Genomic DNA, 23,565 nt, shown 5'->3' with positions numbered 1-23,565 from the left:
ATGTAGAAGCAAAGCGCGAGGAATTTCTAGGATAAAAGATCCGATATATTTCCGTAGCTGTTGCTTTCGAAACTTATCCAATTTCTCATGGGAAAAACTTCTAATTGCGTAAGTTGCCAGCGAACGGTGTGTCCTTTTTCAAGAAGAGTTTTCTTTCCTCTCCAAATCCATCGGCTTTTCCAGTCTTCGGTCTGGAATTGACCGAAGCGAGAGCGATACACTTGGAGGAAGAAGCCGACTGTTAGAAAAGTTCCGTGGAGCAGAAAAGATCCGCGACCTTTTGTGCGCTTTGTTGCCCTCCGACCCGCAATTACTAAAACGGACGTTCGCCTCTCACGTCAGATTTCAATTTTCAACTCGCAATTACAAGCTGATTACGTGATATCGACACATCGACGTAATTTCTCATTTCTTTTGGTTATCGTCGATTTATGAATTTGCATTGATTTGCATATTATTCGTACACTTAACGCTGATTGTAACATTACGTTCTCGTAAACCGAAATTTTGATTAAAACGAAATTTACTGGACGACAACTTACACAAATTTCATTCTTTTGTAGATAGCTTTACACAATCTCGTTCAGTTAAACTAAATTAAAAGATAAAAGTTCAAATAAAATTTCTTTTTTGTATCATTTATTTCATACTTTTGTAGTTTATTTATCTTTTTTTAATTCATTGATTTTTTACTTGTATTTGAGAAGTTTTAACTAGTTTTCAATTAATATATATTAATAATATTTCTGCATTTAAACTAATTCAATGAATATTCAAATCAAGATTTTTTTTATCACGCACATTGCACAGGATTAATCAAAACTGGAGAATCACATCGAGCATGGATCTCCGACCGAAGATCTCTTTGGCTCTGCAGCGACGGGCCAGCAGCAGCAGCTCGTCGGCATCCTCGGTGACGCGCAGCGTGCGCTCGTCCGAGGACGACATCACGCTGAACGAAATGATGGGCAAATTTGACGAAAGCTACGTGTACGAGAAAGAGACGGACATCCTGTCGGACAGCGATCCGACCGATTGCGAGGACTACATCGACTCCCTGTCGGACATCGACACCGGTCAGGACGGCGGCGACGAGAACGATCCGTTCGAGAACGACGAGCTCGACTACATTGACAACGGCTCGTTTCTTGACCTGGACAGCCTCGAATGCGATGGCGCCGGCCACTTTCCCAATACCGGTCACTGCACTTACTTCACCTTCACCAGTGAATTGAACCGACGCGGCAGCAGACTCCGTGAATCCTTCCTCAAACGCAGGAACAAGGACGAGATCGTCTCTCAGAGGTGAGAAGTTTTTTTCCCCTCAAGCTGCCGAGGACTTGTTTCAGCATCTGTTGTTGTTTCTTTAGCGATAATTTTTAATTGCTATCTATCTCTTTTACATTACCAGAAACGTGAATGCGAGGGCCAGCGCGAAGAGACAGAGCTCGCGGCACAGGAAAATGGACGACAAGCAAAGCGAGAAGCGCAAGAAGAGGATATCGCAGCGGCGCAAACCTACCTTAGACAGATGCGACGACGAGACGGCGAATCTGAACCGGGTGCTCGTCGAGAGGATGTTGCTGAAGAATTCGGGATTCAATCAGGGTAGCAGAAGCGTAGGCGGTACGCCGATGTGCTTACGACGTAGGAAGCACGACGTGAACAAGAATCTCTCGCCGATGAGAATGAACGGCAATACGTCGGCTCTGAGATCCGCCGCGATCGAGAACGAGATCGTGAAGAGACGATCGAACTCGGTGAGGCCCTAATCTAACGGACATTACATGTACTCTTCAATCTTTTTACTAAAGAATTAGTTATTATCATTTTTCGTGTTTTTTTTATCTCCAACTAGTGAGATGACATTAGTAATTGATACTAGTAGCAGAAAGGTAAGTTTAAATTATATTATATCATCGCTTTGTTTCTTTCTAAGGTGAGTTACGTGAACGGCAACATAGTACGACGCCACGTGGCCGGTAACACGTACATGACCACGTTCGCATCGGAGATCGCGCTGATCGAGGCGGACAAGGAGGCCGATCGCAAATATCGTGAGCTTATCCTAGAGGCGGAAAACATTCTGGTGAGCATGCAGAAGTATCAGAATCCTTCGCCGTGTGTGCCATCGCCGTCGCGTAAACTGCATAACGGTCTGGCGAACAAGCGCGTCGAGCTTATCAAGAACACGGAGCTGAACATCGAACTGGCGCTGTCGAAGAGTCGCAATTCCCAGCCGGAATTGCAGAGCGGCAGTATCCGTGATCTAGAACACACGAGTCCTAAGCGGCAATTCGCTCAGCCGTGTTCGCCAATTCATCGATTTATGGAGAGAAACTCGCCGGCCAATTTCACGCCGAAGGAGCCTCCGCCTGTCTTCCGACAGCACGAGGTCTCCAAATGTCCGGACTCGCCGGTGATGATGCGCAGAACGACGCCCCAGAGTTCACCTACCAGAAGCTTGATGCACCATCAGATGCATCGGACGCGTAATGGCGAACCGGAAACCAGGGAGGGCAACAGATCACCTCAAATCGCTCTGAATTGTAACGGCAGAATAAAGCCGGAAACGGTGAATGCGAACAATTCCTTTGGGGAAAAGATACACGCGAACGCGATGACGCAAAGCTCTCTCGCCGGAGGTAGAAAGGAATTTCGCGCCACGAGAGAATTGACAAAGGAGGAGAGCGTAACGTCCAGCTCGTCGGATTCCGAGGAGAAATGCGACGTGAGACGAAGAGCTCCATTGATGACTTTCAGGTTGTTTAATAAAACTTTAAATAATTTCTATATTATTCAATGGAAAATTAAAAATATACGTGGATTTTCATATTAAAAGTTTCTCGTTATCTCTTAAAAAATTGATCTGTTGATAAAAGTTACTTTTTATTGTATCATTAATTTAAAAAAATATTTATATTATAATATTAATTTACTAGAAACAACAATTCAATAAAGTTTGTATTCAATAAGTTATTGATATATTATAAAACTAATTTAATTAATATTGAATGTACATTCGTTAAATACAGTCGTTTTGTAACAGAAAATCTGCTTCTATCTTTAGATCAATCGACATGGGCCCCATCAAGGAAGGTTCTTCCTACTGCCCGCAAAGCGAGCCGGTGAAAAGAAAAGTATACGCCGGAAGCGCAACATATGGCAGAATACAAAAGACATTGGGCGAACATGTTATGCTCAGAAATTCTGACGGTGATACAGCAACCGATGACACAGGTGCGTTTTTTCTTTTTTTATTTTTATTTTTTTATATTTGTCTTTTCTAGGAAACGCACGTAAAATTTTTTAAGTTATTTATAACACATATAATTTTTATCGTAATTATTAATTATGATTCTGATAAAATATCTAATATTTAATATTTTGTGTGACATTTTTTAAATTCAGTTTTAAAGCCACGTCAACTCTCACATTCAAATCTTAATAGATTACACAGGTTTAATTGACCTATCGCAACCGGTTCATTTATTTATAATATTACTTTTTGTATTCGCGCAGATGACTCGCGAAGATCCCTGAAGGAGAAAGTAGCGCAATTACGGCAGGAACGACTGGCCGCCGAGGCGAACGCGAACAACATTCAGGACTCGCAGTACTTCCAGCACCAGCTATCCCAGTTACGACGACAGATGCTGATGCAGACGATCGAGGGTCTAAAGCGCAGCCTCGAAGATCAGTCGGCCACCTTGAAGCAGACTTGCTTGGAACCGTCAAGCCTGTTGACCGACGAGCTGCCTTGAATCTGACGGGCTGATGTTTCCGGTCTATTGTACCACACACGATCACAACTAAGCGTCTATGACATCGCCATGTTCCTCCACAAGGGGAACAGTCTTGCCGGACAGAATCGAAGTAACGAATCCTGTCCTCAGCGAATCTGCGATTGGTCGAGCCGCTGCGCGTTGCGAACAGTATTGATTAAACGCGACGTTTATACTTCATGATGCGCGTCGAATACCGAATTACGATGACGCGATCTTCCTCGGGCTCGACGATACCAGGGTCGGATGAGTGCGAGTGCGCACATCAAATCTCTATTTTTCTGTCCGTCTACGTGATATGTGTGTGAGAGAGATAAAGAGAGAGAGAGAGAGAGAATGTGTGAGAAAGGAAGAGAAAGAGAGTCGAATTTGAGTGTCGCGTATCCTCGCTGGGCATTGCTCCGTTCTATTGTTCGTTTCGCGCAATAATTAACGTTTCTCACAAACTTTCCTTTTGTTATTTTTAGTTTGCGACTTCGCGCGAGTAAGCCGACTTTTATTTGTCGCTTTAGATTAGCCTTTTCACTAGTTAGACTCTCATCATTCGATCTATCATCGCGGTGCTCGCTCTGAAATTTCTTGCTGAAATGACGGCAGACGAAAAAAATTCTTACAGATCGTCGAATTACGTTAGATTAATCCTAAAACGCTAATGTGGAGTTATTAATAACTGATATATTACCAAGTAGTCATAGTAGAATAATTAATATTATTAATCACTATCACTATATTAATATCACCATATTTAACATTTTTTCAAATATATAGTGTAAAAAGTAATATCAATCATTATAGTATGTTAATGATTAGTATTGTTATTACGAAATTTGCAATAGGAACCGAGGAGAATGATAAGACGCACTAGTTTGAGATTGTACGAGGCCCTGATAGAATCCCCGTTAGCGTTCTAGGATTGAGACTACTCAACATCTATCGGGCCTATTCACGGGTGTCTGTCTTTGATATGCTTTAGAAGAAACAAGGAAACATAGCGAAAAAATCGTAGAAAGAAATTGTCAAAAGTGATGAATGACAATGAGTAATCCAACAGTATCAAAAGGCGTAGATATTTAGCATGTACCCATCTAATGGATTTTTAGAAAATCACGGATTTAGCCGAATACACTAGCAGATAGGCTATTCAAAACTTATATAATCGATTTAGACATTAGAAGGACATTAAACGTGCCCAAGGAATACGGCCCAGCTCTTGATCAAGAGATGGTTGGGGAAGGATAACGCCAATTGACACGGTGACGCTGAGATGTGTTGACCGTTTGAGCCTCATCAAGATAAATAAAACCTACATATGTAAACAAGATGTATGCTTAATCGCCTCTATGGATATAACTATAATTTTTATAAGTACTTCGTAAAGAATAAAAACTGAGGCCGAAAGGGTTAAATAGATACGTACAAGCGGATACGTACAAGTCGTACACAGGAATGCGTATTAATAATGCAGATAATAATAGAGATGAAAAAGTGTATCACAAATAATGTAGATGCGAGGCAAAGGCTTTCCTTCCCCAGTGCTCTCGATCCTTCCAACTTGATCTGTTGCAGAATATTGATACTTACAGCATGTGTACCTTTTCCCGCTATGAAGTAAATTGAACGCGATGCGAGAATTGTAAAACAGAACTTTCCACGTCCAGTGGAGGAAACTATATACTTTATTTCTCGCTCGTGTTCAATTCCTCATCTGCAAACGCCACTTATTTTTCACACGGAGAACGAGAACTACTGATGATCTCGTTTCTCAACGTGAAACATAATGGGGACGCCATAACCAGCTAGCTTGCACATACTACTTGTAATGTTCCTATTGCCACATGCGATATTCGTATCTCCAGAAGCGAGATCTATCTTTCCCGCGAACAATCACCTCTATTTCTGAATAAAGTAAGCATCCCCCAGATTAGTACACCAAAGACGATAGCTTAGCTAGATAGTAGACTAGAGCCGTTTAACCGATCAAAAAAAAAAAAAACGCACAGCGATGCATATTCATAATATTAGAGGATCATGGTCAAGACGTTTTTAGAAATCCTCAATTTGCTAGTAGAATAATTGTTCGAGTTACGTCAAGCGGATTACAAATCTTCCATGTGAGCCAGAGTCGAATACTTTATTCCAACATATTCGCAACAAATTTACGTAGTTTTTGTACTTTTCTAAGTTACATTTTTAAGCGATTCATAAAGACAAGTTAGAGTTGATTTTATATCTATATTAAAAGGAGTATATTTGTTTTAAAAAACATTCTTTTGGGAGAGTTTACGTTATTTATTTATTTATTGAATTTTGATAGATTTTGATAATTTTGGACTCTGGTTGTGTCGTCGACACGGTATGTTCGGTCATAGTGATATTTTTGTGAGAATAGACTGATAGCGTTATCGATTGTTAGATTAAAAGTTTTTAGCGGTTATTTACATGTGATTCAAAATACGTTAAAGATTGTCCGAGAAACGGCGGATTGTAATACGCACGCGATATATTTATTTGTGTTAGATATTAGGAAGCATAGTAAACGAAAGCATTAGACAAATATAGCGTAGCGTTAGTGCATTAGGCAATCGTCAAGTAAACGAAGTCACACGTTATTTCTTCCTCTCTTCGTTTCTTTCGAATCGCGTTTGTGATTTATATTATCATAAATATCGTCTTTATACAACTTCCTTTCGAACATGGTGATTCTTCCGTTTGTAGCTTATTGTGGAGACAGACTGCGAGAGAGTTACCTCAATCGTAATCTTTGCGCGATACGCTCGAGTATCGTTAAGTGGGATGTTGTTCGAGAGTTTTATACGTGAAAAAAAAAGACACTGTATATAACATAATTTTTTAACCGAGGAATATTTTAATTTTTTATAATCGTAAGACACTGATCAGTGCGTCGTTGTCATAAGTTCGATGATTTTTATGCGACCGCATCGACATTCCAAGAAGTGCAGTTTGCGTCTGGTGAACGGAAAAGATAGAGAAAAGTTGCGTTCGGATCGATCCACGTGAATCGGTACGCCTCATGGCATTTCGAGCATCACCCTTGCCGAAAAAAAAAAACCTAGTCACTTGATTATGCAGGGTATGGATCGGTAAATCCAAAACGTTTGGAGGGCAAAGTGGAATTATTGTTGCAAACGACATCTCTTGTGTACCAAGCCATTTATAAAATAAAATGGTTTTTTTATATGATTATGAATAAATTATATTATGTCGTTGGACATTGGTGCTGTTTTATTTTTTGCCTTGACGGGAGAAGATCGGGGATTTCAGAAAGATTATTTCATCATTAGGAGGTGTACTTTTATACAAAGAAAAGATATTTCAAGTTTATGAAAAGACTGTACGTTTATTACAAAGCAATGATTCCTATCATGTTTTATAGGAAAACAAAAAAACCATAGTCCCAATTAAAATTCATAAATAACCGATTAATTGTGAGAACAATGAAGCAGTCTAAGAGTGAGCGAATTCTCAGTCAATTTCCACCTTAATATTGTAAGCTGTTTTTTTTTTGCTGTTAACATGTTGAGTAACTCAAACAAATGTACAATATTTTGAATGGTAGAAACAGATTTAAAATCAGGCAGTGAAATGTCCAAGTACAAATTTCAATTTACTCTTTTTTTATCAGCATTATTTTCGAAGGCAGGAATAAAAATTTACTTCAACTATTCTCTTGAACTTCAAACACTGGCAAGATAATGTTTAACGAGCCCAGTACAACAAAATTATTGTTATCTATTATATGATTGATGGAATTAATCAGTTAAATCACATCTTTCTGATACATTCATTATTCGTTGATTACAGACGCAGAAAGAGGCCGTATAATAAGAAGTCACAGACACGCGAATTCTACATAGCCAGAAAACGAACGATATCAATCCTCTTGACGAGAGGTCTCTATTAGTTAGAATCTAACGATCTTATAACTTTGTATTCTGTCTATTAACAATCTGTGTGCGCGTGAGGGTGTGAAAGAGGCATTGAGGACTGTAAATGCATATCTTTACATATTTACACAAAACAGACTGTGTGTGTGTGTGTGTGTGTGTTGCTTCGCTTTGCTTAGCGGCTGGCAGCAGGGAAATCTGATCCGTTGTGAAATTCTGACGATGAAAAACGGCGCGGCCGGTGGATGGTAAATCTTCTCACTTGATTCTCTCGAACCTGTGCTGGATCTCATATATTCCCACTGGCTCCATGATCTTGTCGCAGTAGTCCTCCCACTCGCCCTCGGTCAGATCGACATCGGCAAACTCCTTGCCGCCGTCCACGGCCTTGGCCACCCAGCCCTCCCTCGCAGAGAAGTCGGAGGGTTCGATACCCCGGCAGTCGAACACCACGACCGTCTTGAACTGGCCCTGGTCGTCCGCGGTGAAGGCGCCGATCGAATCCTCGATTATCGACATGGAGTTCTCGCGTGAGCAGAGCTTGCATTTACTCACGAAGTGATTGACCCCGCTGCCTCGCTGCACCGGCGTCGACTCGTCCAGGGAGACGTAGTTCCACTTGTCCGACGTCTCGCCGCAGTTGCAGCAGGTAAACTTGAGGCACCACCTGAACTCGGGCCCGGACGGCCGTAGCTCCTCGACGTTGTCGAGCCGGCACGTAATCCGCAGAGCTATTTTCACCATCTTCGAGGACCGCGACGAACGCGACAATCTCCCACCTGTGGAGAAATAACTTCCGAGATCAATTGATGGCGCGTATATTCGCGTAGATGAATGTTTACGTTTCGGATGATCCGTTTACCTATACGAGATGCCTCCTCCTGTGCGAGATTAGACTGGTTCGTGCGAGATTCACAGATGAATCCTCATGCGGACGACGTTATCGGAATCGCAAGCGGTATCAGTAGCAGCTGATCGCGCGGTCGCGCCTCGACGATCATTCGATTAGCGGCCTTAGCGGGTCCGCAAGTAAACAAATCGACCAGTTCGCAACGAGCGACTCAGCACCAGCGGCTTTCGGCGCGCGCCGCCGTCTCCTCCTCCCCGAGGTGCATATTGCAATTACTCTGGAATACACTGAACGTGCATCGAGCCGATAATTGTAGGGAAACTGAACATTACGTCCACACGAACGTGGGGTAGCATAGGGCAAAGCATTCTCTGCACAACGTGGGTTTGCGACTTTCCACGCAAAACGAGATGCTCGTAAAAATACGTAGACATTTGAAATTCGCGCACCTAGAATGACCATCGAGCATGCGTATATGACCGCGAAGCATGCACACACTGTAAGAAATCTAGGGAGAAAGGAGAAAAGCACTAGTCAGGCTAGCGGCGGAACTTATTTTTTCCTCAATTGGCACCATTGTATCCCGGCGAAGCCAGCGAGAGCGTACAGGGCGCGCTCTCGGTGTCTTTCCGCGTCGAACTCTGCTCACTCTGCTGACTGTGTTCAACTGCGTTGACGTTGGTTGACGTTGACCAGTGCTGCACAGTGCTGATGGTGCTGATTGAAGTGGCATGGACTTGACTCGACGACGTCCGGCGTCTCTCCTCGCCGCCTGCCTGGCGACCCTCGTCGCGGGCACCGTCGCCCAGGACATCCTGGGTTGCGGCGGCTTCGTGAAGAGTCACGCCGACATCGACTTCACCAAGGTGCACGTGAGGCTGTGAGTATTCTAGAGTTGTGAGGTTACGTGGCCAGCTGTAAATAGCCGAACATTCGGATTTTATGAAATAAACTTGTCAGGTACACGAAAACCGGCAGTCTGAAAGATCAGACCGAGTGCGCGCCCAACACCGGCTACTACTTCCTGCCCCTATACGACAAAGGCGAATATATGTTGAAGGTAAATTAAAAAGATGCATTATCATTGTCATTAATTAAATAATCGTAGGGCTGCGTTCCGTTTCATGCATGATGCGATAACGCATTGTTTATCCTCGTTTAATGTTTGACAAACAACAAGGATGAATGATGCATCATGTGTATCATGCGTGAAATGGAACGCACTCTAGGTCTCATTTAGTACATATTGATATGCTTATTTTATATTTTATTAAATATATAATAAACATTTGTTCTTCAAGTCTTCATTATTCAAGTAAAATTTTAATAACTAAATACTCGATAATATATGTTATCTTTTATTGATGTACAAAATTTGTAAAATTATTAGGTTCTGCTAATTAGCATTTAGAAAACACTATAAAAGATTTGATAAAAATTTTTAATCAGGTGGATCCTCCCAGAGGCTGGAGCATTGAACCCACAGAAGTAATATTGAACGTAGATGGTGTTACGGATGACTGCAGTCAGGGAAAAGATATTAACTTTATATTCAAAGGATTTGGTATTACAGGACGTGTGAGTATTAAATTTTTTTGGTGACAAGTACATAAAAATTCCAAAAATATACTAAAGAATATTACATTTTAATATCAATTTAATAGTAGTTTTATAAATTTAATTTTATAGTTAACCTGTATAACTTTAATGCAAAAATTATTTAATTACGTACATTATTATTTTTAGGTGATTAGTTTAGGTACCAATTCTGGTCCTAAAGGAGTTACTATCTCTTTATACATGGACAGCAATAAACAAATTCCCATTAAATCGACATTAACCACGGAAAATGGGATATTTTACTTTACTCCCATTCAGCCTGGAAAGTACATCCTTGTTGCGCAGCACTCTAAGTAAGTGTGATAGTCTGATTATTGAGAAATTTATTGTAAGATAGAAAAAAGACGATGATTAATTATTTTTTTAGGTGGATAATAAGAGAAAATAAAATTGAGGTAACTGTACAAGAAGGAAATACGGAATTAGCAGATGGCAGTTTGGTAGTATCAGGATATGATGTTAGCGGCAAAGTCACCAGCGAGAATGAACCAGTGGCTGGCGTGTCGTTCATCCTTTTCGGCGTAAGTTTTATTTTATTTTAAAATTAGTTTGATATCTAAATTTTAGAGTATTATTTATTAAAATTATATTTAGAATAAATGATTTCGTATATCTTTCAGAATGGTATTGTGGAGAAATGTGAAACTACCCCTGTGAATAAGAAATTTGAATCCAAGGAACCATATCTTTGTCACGTAATCTCGGACAACGCTGGTAAATTTACATTCCCCAGTCTGTCACCTGGCGATTATAAGCTTGTACCTCACTATGCCGGCGTCCAGACTATGTTCGACGTTCAACCACTGGAATTGTCTTTCAAAGTTAGCCATGGTAGCATGATCCTTCCTCAAGACTTTAAAGTAACTGGTTTTACGGTCGGTGGCTTGGTACGTAGCTCTGCAAGTGGAAATCCCTTGCCAGGAGCGAAGATATTCTTGTCGCAGAAGCAAGTTGCAGTTACGGATAAGAACGGGAAATACGTACTAGAGAACATGAAAGCCGGCCAATATACACTCAGGGTGGAATCTAGTATGTAAGATTTTACAAAATTATAATAAATTAAACTGTTTATTAAATCTTTTTGGAATTATTTATAAAATTATTTGTTTCAGCGAATTTGCAATTTACTGAGAAGACAGTTAAAATATCCCCTACATCACCTGAACTTCCGGTACTGATACCTTCGTCGTACAAAGTTTCGGGTAAGGTAACTCTGTCGGCAAAGGGAACGCTCCATTTCCGTCGAATATCTATTCAGAACACGGCCGCTACGTTCTACAAGGAGCTTGACATCAATGAGAAGACGGGAGAATATTCTGTATATCTTGCGCCAGATAAATATCAATTGAGTGTAATTGTGAGCACCGAAGAGAAGGCTAAGGGTTTACAGTAAGTATATAATGAGTGCAAAAATAAATTGGAATATATATAAACTTTTATGGAATTATATGTATGAAAATGTTACATGTTAAAGGCTTTGTTATATTTCTAGATTTTATCCATTGCAACAAACGATTGACGTGACATCTCAACCAATCACCAATGTCAACTTTCTGCAATTAAAAGCCACGTTAACGGGAACGGTACATTGTTTGCCTGGGACAGATTGCAGCCAGACCTCTGTTACTTTAAAAATACTCGACGGAGTCACGATAAAGACAGTACAAGCCAAAGGTGTGCCGATATAAATGTTGATCGACGTTAATTGAATCTTTTCAATGTTGTAACTTGAACTGCAATAACAAATATGGTTTCGTGAAATAAAAATAATCTTATAAATTTTCAATAAGCTTGACAATTTGATTTCAAGCTAATGAGTGCTTTGTACCTATTTGTTATTGCAGTGATGTCTGTTTAATTTGTTATGATACTACTGTTCCTGTCTGTGAAGTCGTTTTCCATTTCTTAGACGGACAATACGAGTTCACGGACGTGCTGCCCGGTCACTATGAGATCTTCATCGACAACGATGTGTTTTGCTGGGAGAATCCCAGTTACAGGATCTCCATAACGTCAGAACGCGCCGAGGTACCACCGTTCAAGCAAACTGGCTTCTCCATCACCTTCATATCGTCTCACGACGCGATCGTGGAGTACTTCGAGCCTAACAACACAAAATTAATAACTCTACCTTTAAACAAAGGCAGCATGAGGCACTGTGTGCCTAAAGCTGGAGTGTACACTTTTATTCCGAGAGGTTGCCATGTATATGAAAATTCCTCTTACACTTGGGACACGAGCAATCTCTCCCCGATCTTATTGCACTCCACCGAACATACTCACAAAGGCAGTATTATAAGCTTAACCGTACAAAATGATCTCAAAGTAAAGATCGAAGATGCGAATGACAGTGTCACGTAAGTTGTACATCTTGAAAAAAACTTTTATATTATATGAGTAATATTAATATCTTCTTAATTTCTTTGGGACATATAAAACGCATATGCATCTTTCTTTATTAATATATTTTTTGATAGGATTGGTCCACTGAAACCTGTAAAAAAAGATGGCGTGTACAAATACGAGTTCGAGTTTAAGGCGAAAACGGATAATATGTATACTATCACTCCGTTGTCGGATATTCTGCTCTTTAATCCACCGTCTCTGAAAGTCTTCGGCGTAAATGATTGTCATAACGACATCGCAAGTTTTGCCGGTGATTTAGGAAAGGTAAATAATTAATGTATTAAATATACAGAATTCATAGCTAAAGCGAGACTATTATTTAGATTATAGCTGGACAGATTTCTCCGCCATTGGAAGGCGTAATTGTAAAGATAATTGGGAAAGATCAAGAGTCTCCAATTCACACGTTAGTTACACAAAAAGACGGGACTTACAGTGTTGGACCTTTAGATGGAAAAATCGAATATAGGTAAGCAATAATTGTTTTTTATTATAACAATTAATCGGCATAACATTAATTGTCTGCTATTATTAGTGTTATAGCTGAGAAGGAAGGTTTTGTAATCAGTGGACCTGATGCTAAAGGAGTGTTCTTGGCACATAAATTAGCCGAAATTATCGTACAAGTTTCCGATCATGCTGACGGTTCTTCGTTGCAGGTAACTTGAAAATTAAAAGTGTAACAGAAAAGAAGGAACTCTAACGTTATATTATTTTGCAGGGTGTGCTCCTTTCTTTGTCTGGCGGTCAAAGTTATCGCAAGAACAGCATAACTGGCGAAGACGGAAAATTCATATTTAATTCGCTATCACCCGGCGAATATTATCTACGACCTATGATGAAGGAATACCGCTTCGATCCACCGTCGAAAATGATTAACGTCATGGAAGGAGCGACCGTCAGTGTGAATTTGTTTGGTAACAGAGTTGCTTACAGTGCTTACGGTTCCGTCACGTCTTTAAACGGGGAACCGGAAGTTGGCTTGTTGGTCGAGGTTCAGGGTCAAGGAAACTGTTCCAGTCTTCAAGAAGAAGCCACTACCGAGGAGAACGGTAACTTCAGGATTCGTGGACTCCAGCCCACGGTAAGTTTATATTAATAATTCAGTAATATGTTATTTATATTAATAATATAATTTTTGTAAAAAAAATACAGGATGATCTCAAGGTAACAAGCATTATATGATAATTTATTAATTTTACAGTGTACCTACATCTTCCGTCTGAAACCGAACGTGGAGAGCAACGCTCACATACAGCGCACGAGTCCCAGTTCTCAGCTGGTGCAGCCAGTGGAGGACATCCACGGCCTACGGCTAATTGCTTTCCATCCGATCTCGCGCACAGACGTTTCGGTGCACGTCACGTCCGCCCAACCGGAACACTATCGCACGATCAAGGTGAAGCTGTGCCGAGAGGACTCTCCCGACTCGCCAGTGCACGTTTCTAAATTGGATGGGCAGCAAATCACTGGTAAGAACGCCGGTAACTACAATGCCGGTTTTTTGGTGCATTTTCCGCCGTTACAAGCCGATGGTAGGAAGTACTTTGTCCAATTGGAGTCCTCATTATCGCCGGCTGTGCACAAATACCGTACAGTTCCGGTTTATTTCGAGGCAAACTCATCGTTTAAATACGTCAAACTGGCATTTAACGCCGAACGGAAAGTCGATCAAGGCGAGATGAATCAGACATCGGTGATCGCGCTGCCGTTCATCATGCTGGTAGCAGTGGCGTTTCTCAATCGCGAGAAGCTGTGGATCTGGTTGAATGTGCTACTGGAAAGACGTTCTAAGCCCGTGCCGAGTTCCAGAGCGCCCGTCCAGGCCATTCCCATCGATCCCAGAGCGGATGATATCATAGTCGAGCAAATAATGAACATTAACAAAAGGAAGACAAAGCCGCGAAAGGCATAGGTCGCATTGTTAGCATTATCATCATTATTTATACAGTGAGGCTCATTTGTGATGATGTCGAGAGATTATCGAGGATGTAAAGATCTTACATCATTCATTGTTTTATACGTCTGATTGTCTATAGTTTGTCCGCAATATTTGTCACGACAGTCGCGTATGTCAAGGAAATAAAGTAAAATAAAGGACTGTCTTGACGGCAAGTGTATCCATTCTTTGTAGATTTATTATTATTTATACGTACGGATAATATTAATGGGAAAATTGCGGGTGTTTAATTAGAGATGTATATAACGTACATGATCACGTTTTGTATGTATGTCGCAAGAAACTTTATCATTGTAATAATTTAACGTAAGATGCAGTTATACGTAAAGTATCATTATGCATTTTGTAACATGTACAGTGCACCGACTGCATTCGCTAAATCATAAAACGTTAAGTTATGTAAAGTAAGATGTATATACAAAAATTGTTGTATTCATGGAATTGTTACAATAAATGTTTTTACTTGCAAATAATACATCCAATTTTTATTTTTTAGATGTATTTTATTTTATTTAATATAAATTATAGCGTTGGAATATATATGTATGTGTAAGAAACAGGATGAATTGAGGAGGATTTTTATTTTGTCAAATTTACAATTAATATTTTAGGATCTTACTCATGCATATAATACTTTATATTTAGATAACGAAGTACGCCTAAAAAGAAATGCAGTAAGACATAATTTGCCGCATAATAAAACATAATTTTAAGATCGAGTACATTTTTTAATCATTACTCACCACAGGATTTGCGAGGTACATGCATTTGTTGAAGTTGAAAGCTTTGTTACACTTGTCGCTACCCCCTGAAGAAATCACAAATAATCATACGACATGAAAAATTAATTTTAATCAATGTAATGAAGATTATTATTTATAATGCAACTTTATTAATGGATGGAATAAGTCATTTTCAAATGATAATAGCATTTTTATTATTTTATTTTTTTAATATTTTTGTAATTAGATAATGCAATGTAATTTAACTCAACAAACGAATACTTGCCTACTTCTTTACATTCATCGATCATTTGTACTCCAATGTGCCTGTATGATGCTGGCATTAGTTTGGCCAAAATCTTATAGTTTATTTTGCCATCTTTCTTCATCTAATCAAAAAAGATTAAAGTTTCAGCGATTCGATTTTATAATCATTATTATGTAAAAGTTTGTTTATATGTAAAAAAAATATCTTTTAGGTGATTTTACCACACCCCCTGATTCCATCACACATTTGAAATAACACGCTAATTTTGTATCATCCGCAAATTCGCCAAGTTCTGCTGCTTCTAGCATCGCTGCGATTAAAATCGTCAACATTAGATGATTTAATAATGGTAAATAAAAATGAAAAAATAGTGCAAATTATTTTTGGGAAATTTATATATCAAACAATTGGATGTATCTCGATTCTCTCTCTCTCTCTCTCTCTCATTTATTACTAAGATTAGATTAAGTAAAATTGAATAATTCGCTGTTAATTTAATACAATAAGTTTGAGAACGTACGTAGAGGCACACCAGTTTCTGCCAAACATTTTTTTCGAAAACTAGCTCCTAATTTCCTTAACTCATCGTGAACAGTAGTCCAATCTATATCCTATAAAATTATTGGTGATCACAAAGATTTCGCAGACTTAAACTTATATTCGCGTACTCACTTCTGTTTTGGGTAAGTCGGCAGAACTCACGACGACGAGCTGTGTAAGAACTACAGAAACACAGATCAGAATTTGACTTTCTCTTGTCATTTCTCGTATTTTATGTGTAGTCAATATACGAAATATAGCCGAAAAAAAGTGTACTCGGTCACTTAGGATTACTAAGTGCGCGATCGCGCTGAATCATTCAGAATTTATCCGAGTTCTGGAATCGAGGTGGGAGATAATAATCACTAGCAAAGACAAGATAATTATTAGCAATTACATGAACATGTTGCACTTTTGTTTCAAAAGTGACACAACTAAAGAAATCAATTTTTTTTTTAAGAAAAAATTTTTTTAATACGTGACAGAAAGTTATTGAATCAAATAATATCAACAAAAGATAAGAATTTCTAACAAAATAAAAATTTTTCCTTTTTTTCTGAATAGTAATAGATTAAAGACAAGACAAAATAAGAATTCGACGTTCTTGTTTTGTCTTGACTTCCTATTATCAAGAATCACTATGTTTTGATCTTGACAGTCAACTTCTTGTTTTGATTCTTGATTCTTGCAAGATTTTTTATACTTTTATAATATCTATAAATTATATATATATTTATAGATATTATAAATTTTATAAAATTTATAAATGTATGAATATATTTTAATAAAAATTTTATTTACATTCTGATTTAGTTAACGTTTTTGAAATATTTTTATAAAAATTATTAAAAATATTTTTGACAGACAAATATTAACTAAATACATAGAAAAATTTCATAAAGTATTAATTATTAAATATATTTGAACAAAAACACATTTTTAAATAAATATATATTTTTATTTATCACAATACAATTAATATTAACTAAACTAAATTTTGACTACATACGTTGCATACTTGTCGAAGAAATTAATATTGACTCTAACGTTTTTAAATTTTTATTTGTATTACTTGTTTTTAATTGATTCTATTATTTTAGAACTATGATTTGTTTAATTCTACAATGCGTTTTGTGTACGCTTGTACTTTGTATACTCATTGTATTTTTCTTATAGGATAAAAAAGCACACAATGATTTAGTTAAAAATTGTTGGAAACTATTTTTAGTAATAAAAAAATTTGATATCATAAATGATCAAACTCTTCAATTGGGAATCTTCGTGATTAAGGGCCGGTTTCACAAACTCCGGTTAAATTAACCGGCTGGTTATTCTATTGGAATTGACCAATCGCATTTGTTAATTTCGCTTAATGACAAATACGATTGGTCAATTCCAATGAAATAATCGGTCGGTTAAGGTAACCGAAGATTGTGAAACTGGCCCTAAATGATTTACTAACTAAATAAATTACATATAAATATTATAATTTAGAATTAGTGAACAATAAATTTGATAAAATTTTATTATAAATAGATAATTTTCTGGCATAATTTATCAACTATAATTTAAAAAATTGTTGTTTAATACTTTGTTGTTTAATCAAATTATTAAAATTTACATAAAGGTGTATAAGATCTTTTAATAAAGAATTTTCATGTGTTATTGAAAATTTTAATCAAATTTTATAAAATGTTATGTATTTTAATTATACACATATACTACACACATACATACACACACATAAAATGTATAATTATAATTTCTTGTCAAGAATCAAGAATCTTGATTGATTTTTCTTGATCTTGAAGTAATAAATGTTGTTTTGTCTTGATTTTATCAAGTACAAGAAATTGGTGTTCTTGTCTTGAAAAATCAAGACAAAACAAGATCTTGGAATTCTTGTCTTGTCGTCCATCACTATTTCTGAAAAACTTAATTTTTCTTGTATTACTTTTGAAGCAAAGATATATTAGATAGATATGATACGTCAGGATAATTAAAAAATTAATTTAAAACACGAATTTCATGAATTATAATTGCGCATGTTTTTGAAAATATTTCTCAAAAGTATTTTAAAATAATCTTTACCTATTGATCTGAACTTTTTATATTGTATAATATGTAAAATAATTAATATCTACATAAAATTTCTCGTAGGTTCTCGGCAAAGTAAATGAAAAAAAAACAACTTTAAAAAGATGAAAACTGTGTAAAGGCTGTGTTTCAAAATTGCTGTCATTACTGAAGATCGACAGTTTCCGTTATGTACACTACAGATTTTCAGTACTGACAGCAATTTTGAAACAGCCAAAATGTCGATGCCGAGAAAAACTGCAATGTGTAACTTTTTGCAACTACATGCGGTTGTGAGTGAGGAGTATGACGGTAAACAAAAATTTAATAGTAACTTAGAAATCATATATCTACTTTGCTTCCTAGATAATTAAGAATCATCTCTTCCTGCAATTTTAGTATTTTGAAAATTATGCCATGTCTAGATCAAGCAATATATTACATATCTCGCGACAAATTAAACGTTTTAGATTTTTAATTACGAACAGGAATTGGATTGTGTAATTTGTTAAGATTATTATGCAACTTGTATGATTAAATCATTTTATTTTAAGATTTGCTGCTGTATAGCGGACAAAGGTTATTGTAATCCATTGTTTCTTGTTAATTTACCATAGTAGATTAACTTTAATCTTGATTTAATGTACCCTTTATTTTCTTTATAGTTTTAAAAGCGAAAAATGTAAAAAGTAAATGAAATAATATCAAGATTAAAATTAATCTACGCTAGTAGAAGGGAACATAAATTGCTCGTAAAATTTTGTATTCCTTTTTTTTAAATCTAAATCTAATTTAGATCTATAATTATCATAATTTCTTTTATTTTTTAATATTTATCAGAAAGCTCGTGTTGCGTCATATCGTAATGCTTTTCCACTTGCTACACGCGTACAAGCACTATTTTTTAAGTGATCGTCGCAAAGTACTCGTGAATGAACATTTCAAGTGTGTTAATACAGATCTCTCCTTTCGTCGCGTTCGATCATCAAGCGTGACCTCAACTGGCAATTGGAACGTTCTACTGCCGCAATCTACGGTATCAAACTCAATCCTATCAAACGAGAGCGCCATCAATTTATCAAGTCTGACAATCAATTCGATATATATAGAGACGATTTATACAATAATAGATACTTAGAAAAAAAAGTTCCGGCGTCATAATTCGCGCAAAAGAGCCTTGAACTAGTTGCGGTTCTCTCGAAAAGTAAAATGGAATAAATGGCTCAATTACTGACGTTGTTTCAAATACTGGATTTCAAATTTAATTTTAAATATGCTTTCATGAATATATAAATTACTTGAATTCTTAAGGAGTCTACTATTGTTACAATATTGCATTAAGAGTAAAATTAAATCTTCTTATTTTAAAAAAATTAAGATTTTATATTCAAAACATTGTTAGTAATTGCGCCATTTTTGCGGCTACGTTTAATTTGTAACGTCTTGCAGTAAAGGTACAGGAAACAGGACAATTAAAGATACGATCAATTAGATCACTGAATCCTTTATTTCATCGCCAAATTCGTATACGGTTTATGGCAATACGGCATACATGATAAAGTGGAAAGTGGTTTAAACGTAAAAGAAACATTAACGCATTCGGCGAAATTGTATCTTGAGCATTTTGTCCTGGTCTCTTTTTACTATTATCCTTTCGCAGCTCATTAGAATAGATAGTAAGTCTGAAATAAATATTGCGGTCGTAATACAAGATGAGAATTGCGATTTTGGAATCACTTACCCTCGGAGATAGCTCCGCGTAACACTTGTTGAACGTATACGCGTACTCGCAGTTATCACCCTTTGCTGCAAACAAAGAGGCATTTGATCCATTTGCTTCACGTAATGTGACACGAAGGATCGTGTGTAATCGAAAATAAAATAAAACAACAATATAAAATATCACAGAAATGAAAAAGTAAACATAATCAATTATAATTTCAAAGCTTTCGATAATGAAGAGGCTTGTTATATTAATTCGTATGAATATAATAATCAAAAGACAGAAAGATATTTTTACAAATATCTTTCATTCAAGACGTCGTTCAGGTGAATCGTCCAAAAATTTTGTTTTAAAGCCTCCTAATTTTAAATATTAAAATCTAATATATTTTTAAAAGCAATACTTCCACTTTGTAAGTTTCGAACACACGCAATCGATCGACGGCAAATGGAACGAAAAAGAAAAGGACAGTAGATACCCAAATAGTTACCGATCCCCTTGCACTCGCTAATCGCTTTCTCGACCTCGGCTCTATAGGCAGGTATTCTTTGGAAGAACGTCAGCATTCCATTCAGACTTAGCTCTCTCTTGTCATCGACCAGACCGAATTGTTCCCAGAGGCAATACATATAGCACTGCAAGAAATCAGATTGATTGGATCAGCCTTTGATGCACCGAAAATCTTACTCATCTTTACGTTTCGTCGACCGCGCGTGACATAACGAGATCCTTTTTCGCCGGACGTAATTGGCAATTCTTGCGTATAGGTATAATACTCACCTTCAATTGACGTGTTTCCGGCCACTGACCGTTTCTCACCGCTTCTATGTCAGCTAAAAAACAAAAAACATATTCTATATATATTCAATATATAAGATATTAATACAATATTTTTACAAATAATTTCCATTCTTGAAATTCGAATTTGAGTATACTTTAAGAATTCATAAGTTCACCATTAATCTTTTTGATATTTGGATTAGCAAATTATTTAATTACAAGTAAGTGCTCGATTTTACGATCATCTTGTATACTTAATGTGACTAGATATTTTTTTATTCTAATCGGGATAATTTTATTCTAATCGGGATAATTTTGTCAGCATTTAAATAGACTACATGCAAAATCGTTTTTCTTATATTTTTCTGTATATATTTATCATTATAATTTGATAAAATTTGATAAAATTTGATAAAATTTAAAAAATAAAAATTCGCTGAAAAATGCTTTCTCGTTAAAAAATATGTTTTTTATTGAAATCAGGACATGTTTAACATATTTGAGACAGCAAGACAATTACCTCGAAAGCAAGACTTGTGATCACATTGTGTATAATACAACTTTATGCGCCGTCGCGGTAATTAAAATTTGCGATCGATAATTTTATTCACGCCGGGGGTGAACGAACCCTCCCTTCAAATAAAATACCTGTGGCGACTCCCGTTTGCGTTTGGCAGGCGTTCACCACACTCGCTGCGGTTGCGATCATCTGCTCGGAAACGAAGCTGGGTCTCTTCGACTGTAAAATAGATCGATGTCATTGAGACTAATAGGTAGTAGTTGAGATAGGTAGCAAGAGAGACGAGCGCTCTTGCGAAAGCTGCATTGGAGAATTGTGATATATTTTTATTATAACAATAGTAATAATAACTTTATCTTATAGGTGAGGCTCACTGGAATCTATAGAAATTTAGCGGAGAGATAATGTCATAGCGCAATTGTTTTCCTTTATCTCTCGTTACTCTTTCCGATTATTCTTATAATTATTTTTAGTATCATTTTTCATTTCCATGATGATCGTGATGTTTGCTATAAAAAGTAAAAAAAATATTATCATTCTTTGATCATCTAAGACACTACACGGAGAATTAAACTTTTTTTACTTTTGTACTAATTTAAAAGATACTTGACTTTTTTAATCAATAAGTTGCAATTGTGTTTTATAAATATCGAGCCTAAAGAAAAGCACTGCACGTGTTACTAAGCGCCATTCATCCCCGGTCGCCTAGAATTGACAGCTATTGAAAAAAATGACATCTCCGACCTCGTTTACTTCTATTGAATTTCATTGAAGCTCCGAAGAACAATCGGAGAGATTTTGTGTGTGTGTGTGTGTGTGTGTGTGTGTAAAAAAATTATAAAAATAAAATAAATTTCTCTCGAACTGTCTCATATTTTTGATTTTGTTTTTCGAGGGAATTCCTTGTTTAAACTTCCACTCTTTCTCTTCGGGTATATCTCACAGTTTCGGCACCACCCCGTTTTTGGCACATACCCCGCAGGACACGATCCACGCCTGAAGGAGGAAACCCAGAGCGACCGCGAGGAGCCTCATCCTGGTGTCTCTTGAGCTTCGTGTCCCTTGTCACTCTCGCGAAACCTCGGCGACAATCCCGTTTCCGGCGCGTGTGAAGACGGTGCAAAGGCGTGCAGAGTGCGCGCCGTGCGCGAAGCGAGGGTGCGACTGAACGTCGGAGACGGCGCGCGCGGGTGGACCGAACGAGGGTCGGTACGAGAGATGAGGCACGGAGTCCAGAGACTGAGGGAGAGACAGAGGTGGAAGCTGCGAGCTCTGCCGCGCGCCCTGGAAGCTGATTCGAGATTAGGTCGCGAGCTGTTATCCTTCTCTCTCTTGTTTTCTCATTCTCTTATGCCTTGTGCTGCAAAATAGTGTTTCGATAATAAATCAGAATATAATCAAACATTTATTAATTTTACGCATTTTTACATGTATAAGGAAGTTGCCGAATGCATACTGCTCAAATTAATTTTTATTACTCATTTGATGCTAAATTGTACAAATAAATGTTGGAAATTATTTCACATTTTAAGTATAAATTACTACAATGATTAATTTTCCTCAATATTTATCACATTTTTTAATAACATACAGCAAAGCAGTCGCCTAAATCATACCTGTGATGAGTCTCCTAAATCATATCGCATCTTTGAAAATATCAAATTTGATATGAAATAAAATAATAAAAAATATAAGAAATTAGAAGTTAATCAGTTTAATCGGACGCGCGCGGAATATTTTTGACTATTTGATTCTTTCAAGTTTGATTGGAATTTTTTTTTAATCAATCTATTTATTGTTGTGTGTGTGTGTGTGTGTGTGTGTGTGTGTGAGAAAGAGAGAAATTCCATTATAAAAATTTAATATTAAAAAATAGTAAGTAATTAATTCCTAATTTATTATTAAAAGTATTACGGATAAAATAATATTTTTAATATTCAAAATAATTAATTAATCTATCCAAATTTCTGTCCATCGCATAATAGCGCGTTCTTTTTATTATGCATGAAAAGATAAATTACCTCGTCTCCTCGGTATAGAAGAGCTTTCGATTCTAGGCCAGGTCACACACATGGACAGACAGATTTGATTGGCGGATGTTACCAGTTTATATGATCCGACCCTATATAATATCTCGTCTATTCTATGCAACGTCGACACAAATACGACTTTTCTGTTTCTCTCTCTCTCTCTCTCTCTCTCTCTCTCTCTCTCTCTCTCTCTCTCTCTCTCTCTCTCTCTCTCTCTTTCTGTTCATTAGTCTTCATTTCTTCGTGTACGCAATTTTATATATCAAATCATTCTTATCGAGACTCAGTAGCATTATTTCTGCTCTCGTTATCGAGAGATCTGAAATATGATTATATCTCCTTAACAACAATATAAATGAAAAAATCGTAAAGAAAAAATT

At 37.1% G+C, this 23,565-nt stretch overlaps 5 protein-coding genes across 6 annotated transcripts; 2 read left to right on the top strand and 3 right to left on the bottom strand.

Annotated features, from left to right (window-relative positions):
• Positions 1 to 810: 810 nt before the first annotated feature.
• On the top strand, positions 811 to 6,854 carry LOC105833657 (the record flags this gene model as incomplete). The annotated part of the gene is given in 5 exon segments (XM_036288003.1): positions 811 to 1,305; positions 1,412 to 1,760; positions 1,940 to 2,763; positions 3,071 to 3,240; positions 3,523 to 6,854. Coding segments are annotated over 5 exon segments (2,080 nt in total), but the record flags the coding sequence as incomplete, so codon positions are not given.
• A 269-nt stretch (positions 6,855 to 7,123) lies between these two features.
• On the bottom strand, positions 7,124 to 8,747 carry LOC105833658 (CXXC motif containing zinc binding protein). 2 transcript variants are annotated; one of them, XM_028189050.2, is made up of 2 exons: positions 8,553 to 8,747; positions 7,124 to 8,483 (listed from the first exon to the last, which is right to left on the bottom strand). In XM_028189050.2, the coding sequence occupies exon 2, from the start codon at positions 8,432 to 8,434 to the stop codon at positions 7,949 to 7,951; it is 486 nt and encodes a 161-aa protein (XP_028044851.1). In that variant the 5' UTR covers positions 8,435 to 8,483; positions 8,553 to 8,747; the 3' UTR covers positions 7,124 to 7,948. The 2 variants fall into 2 exon arrangements, with proteins under 2 accessions (XP_028044851.1, XP_012531001.1); XM_012675547.3 differs by having other exon boundaries at positions 7,124 to 8,469; positions 8,553 to 8,745.
• Positions 8,748 to 9,179: 432 nt separating this feature from the next.
• LOC105831484 (nodal modulator 3) lies at positions 9,180 to 15,001 on the top strand. Its single transcript, XM_036288002.1, has 14 exons — positions 9,180 to 9,420; positions 9,501 to 9,600; positions 9,990 to 10,118; positions 10,287 to 10,453; positions 10,528 to 10,681; positions 10,781 to 11,189; positions 11,273 to 11,549; positions 11,653 to 11,834; positions 12,070 to 12,517; positions 12,638 to 12,830; positions 12,890 to 13,035; positions 13,102 to 13,225; positions 13,288 to 13,650; positions 13,771 to 15,001. Exons 1-14 carry the CDS (start codon positions 9,272 to 9,274, stop codon positions 14,479 to 14,481), a joined length of 3,552 nt encoding a protein of 1,183 aa, XP_036143895.1. The 5' UTR covers positions 9,180 to 9,271; the 3' UTR covers positions 14,482 to 15,001.
• A 41-nt stretch (positions 15,002 to 15,042) lies between these two features.
• Positions 15,043 to 16,383, bottom strand: LOC105831488 (general odorant-binding protein 72). The gene is made up of 6 exons (XM_012671642.3): positions 16,189 to 16,383; positions 16,037 to 16,127; positions 15,738 to 15,826; positions 15,535 to 15,637; positions 15,270 to 15,334; positions 15,043 to 15,185 (listed from the first exon to the last, which is right to left on the bottom strand). The coding sequence occupies exons 1-6, from the start codon at positions 16,276 to 16,278 to the stop codon at positions 15,168 to 15,170; spliced, it is 456 nt and encodes a 151-aa protein (XP_012527096.2). The 5' UTR covers positions 16,279 to 16,383; the 3' UTR covers positions 15,043 to 15,167.
• Positions 16,384 to 19,620: 3,237 nt separating this feature from the next.
• Positions 19,621 to 22,412, bottom strand: LOC105838856 (pheromone-binding protein-related protein 6). Its single transcript, XM_012684740.3, has 6 exons — positions 22,131 to 22,412; positions 21,284 to 21,374; positions 20,636 to 20,688; positions 20,334 to 20,490; positions 19,874 to 19,938; positions 19,621 to 19,814 (listed from the first exon to the last, which is right to left on the bottom strand). Exons 1-6 carry the CDS (start codon positions 22,188 to 22,190, stop codon positions 19,797 to 19,799), a joined length of 444 nt encoding a protein of 147 aa, XP_012540194.1. The 5' UTR covers positions 22,191 to 22,412; the 3' UTR covers positions 19,621 to 19,796.
• Positions 22,413 to 23,565: the final 1,153 nt, after the last annotated feature.

The sequence above is a fragment of the Monomorium pharaonis genome, chromosome 6 (assembly GCF_013373865.1).
Source record: "Monomorium pharaonis isolate MP-MQ-018 chromosome 6, ASM1337386v2, whole genome shotgun sequence".
In the NCBI taxonomy this organism is placed as follows: Eukaryota; Metazoa; Arthropoda; class Insecta; order Hymenoptera; family Formicidae; genus Monomorium; species Monomorium pharaonis.
Note: the sequence above shows the minus strand (reverse complement) of the source record. Positions and strands in the feature narration are given on the sequence as shown.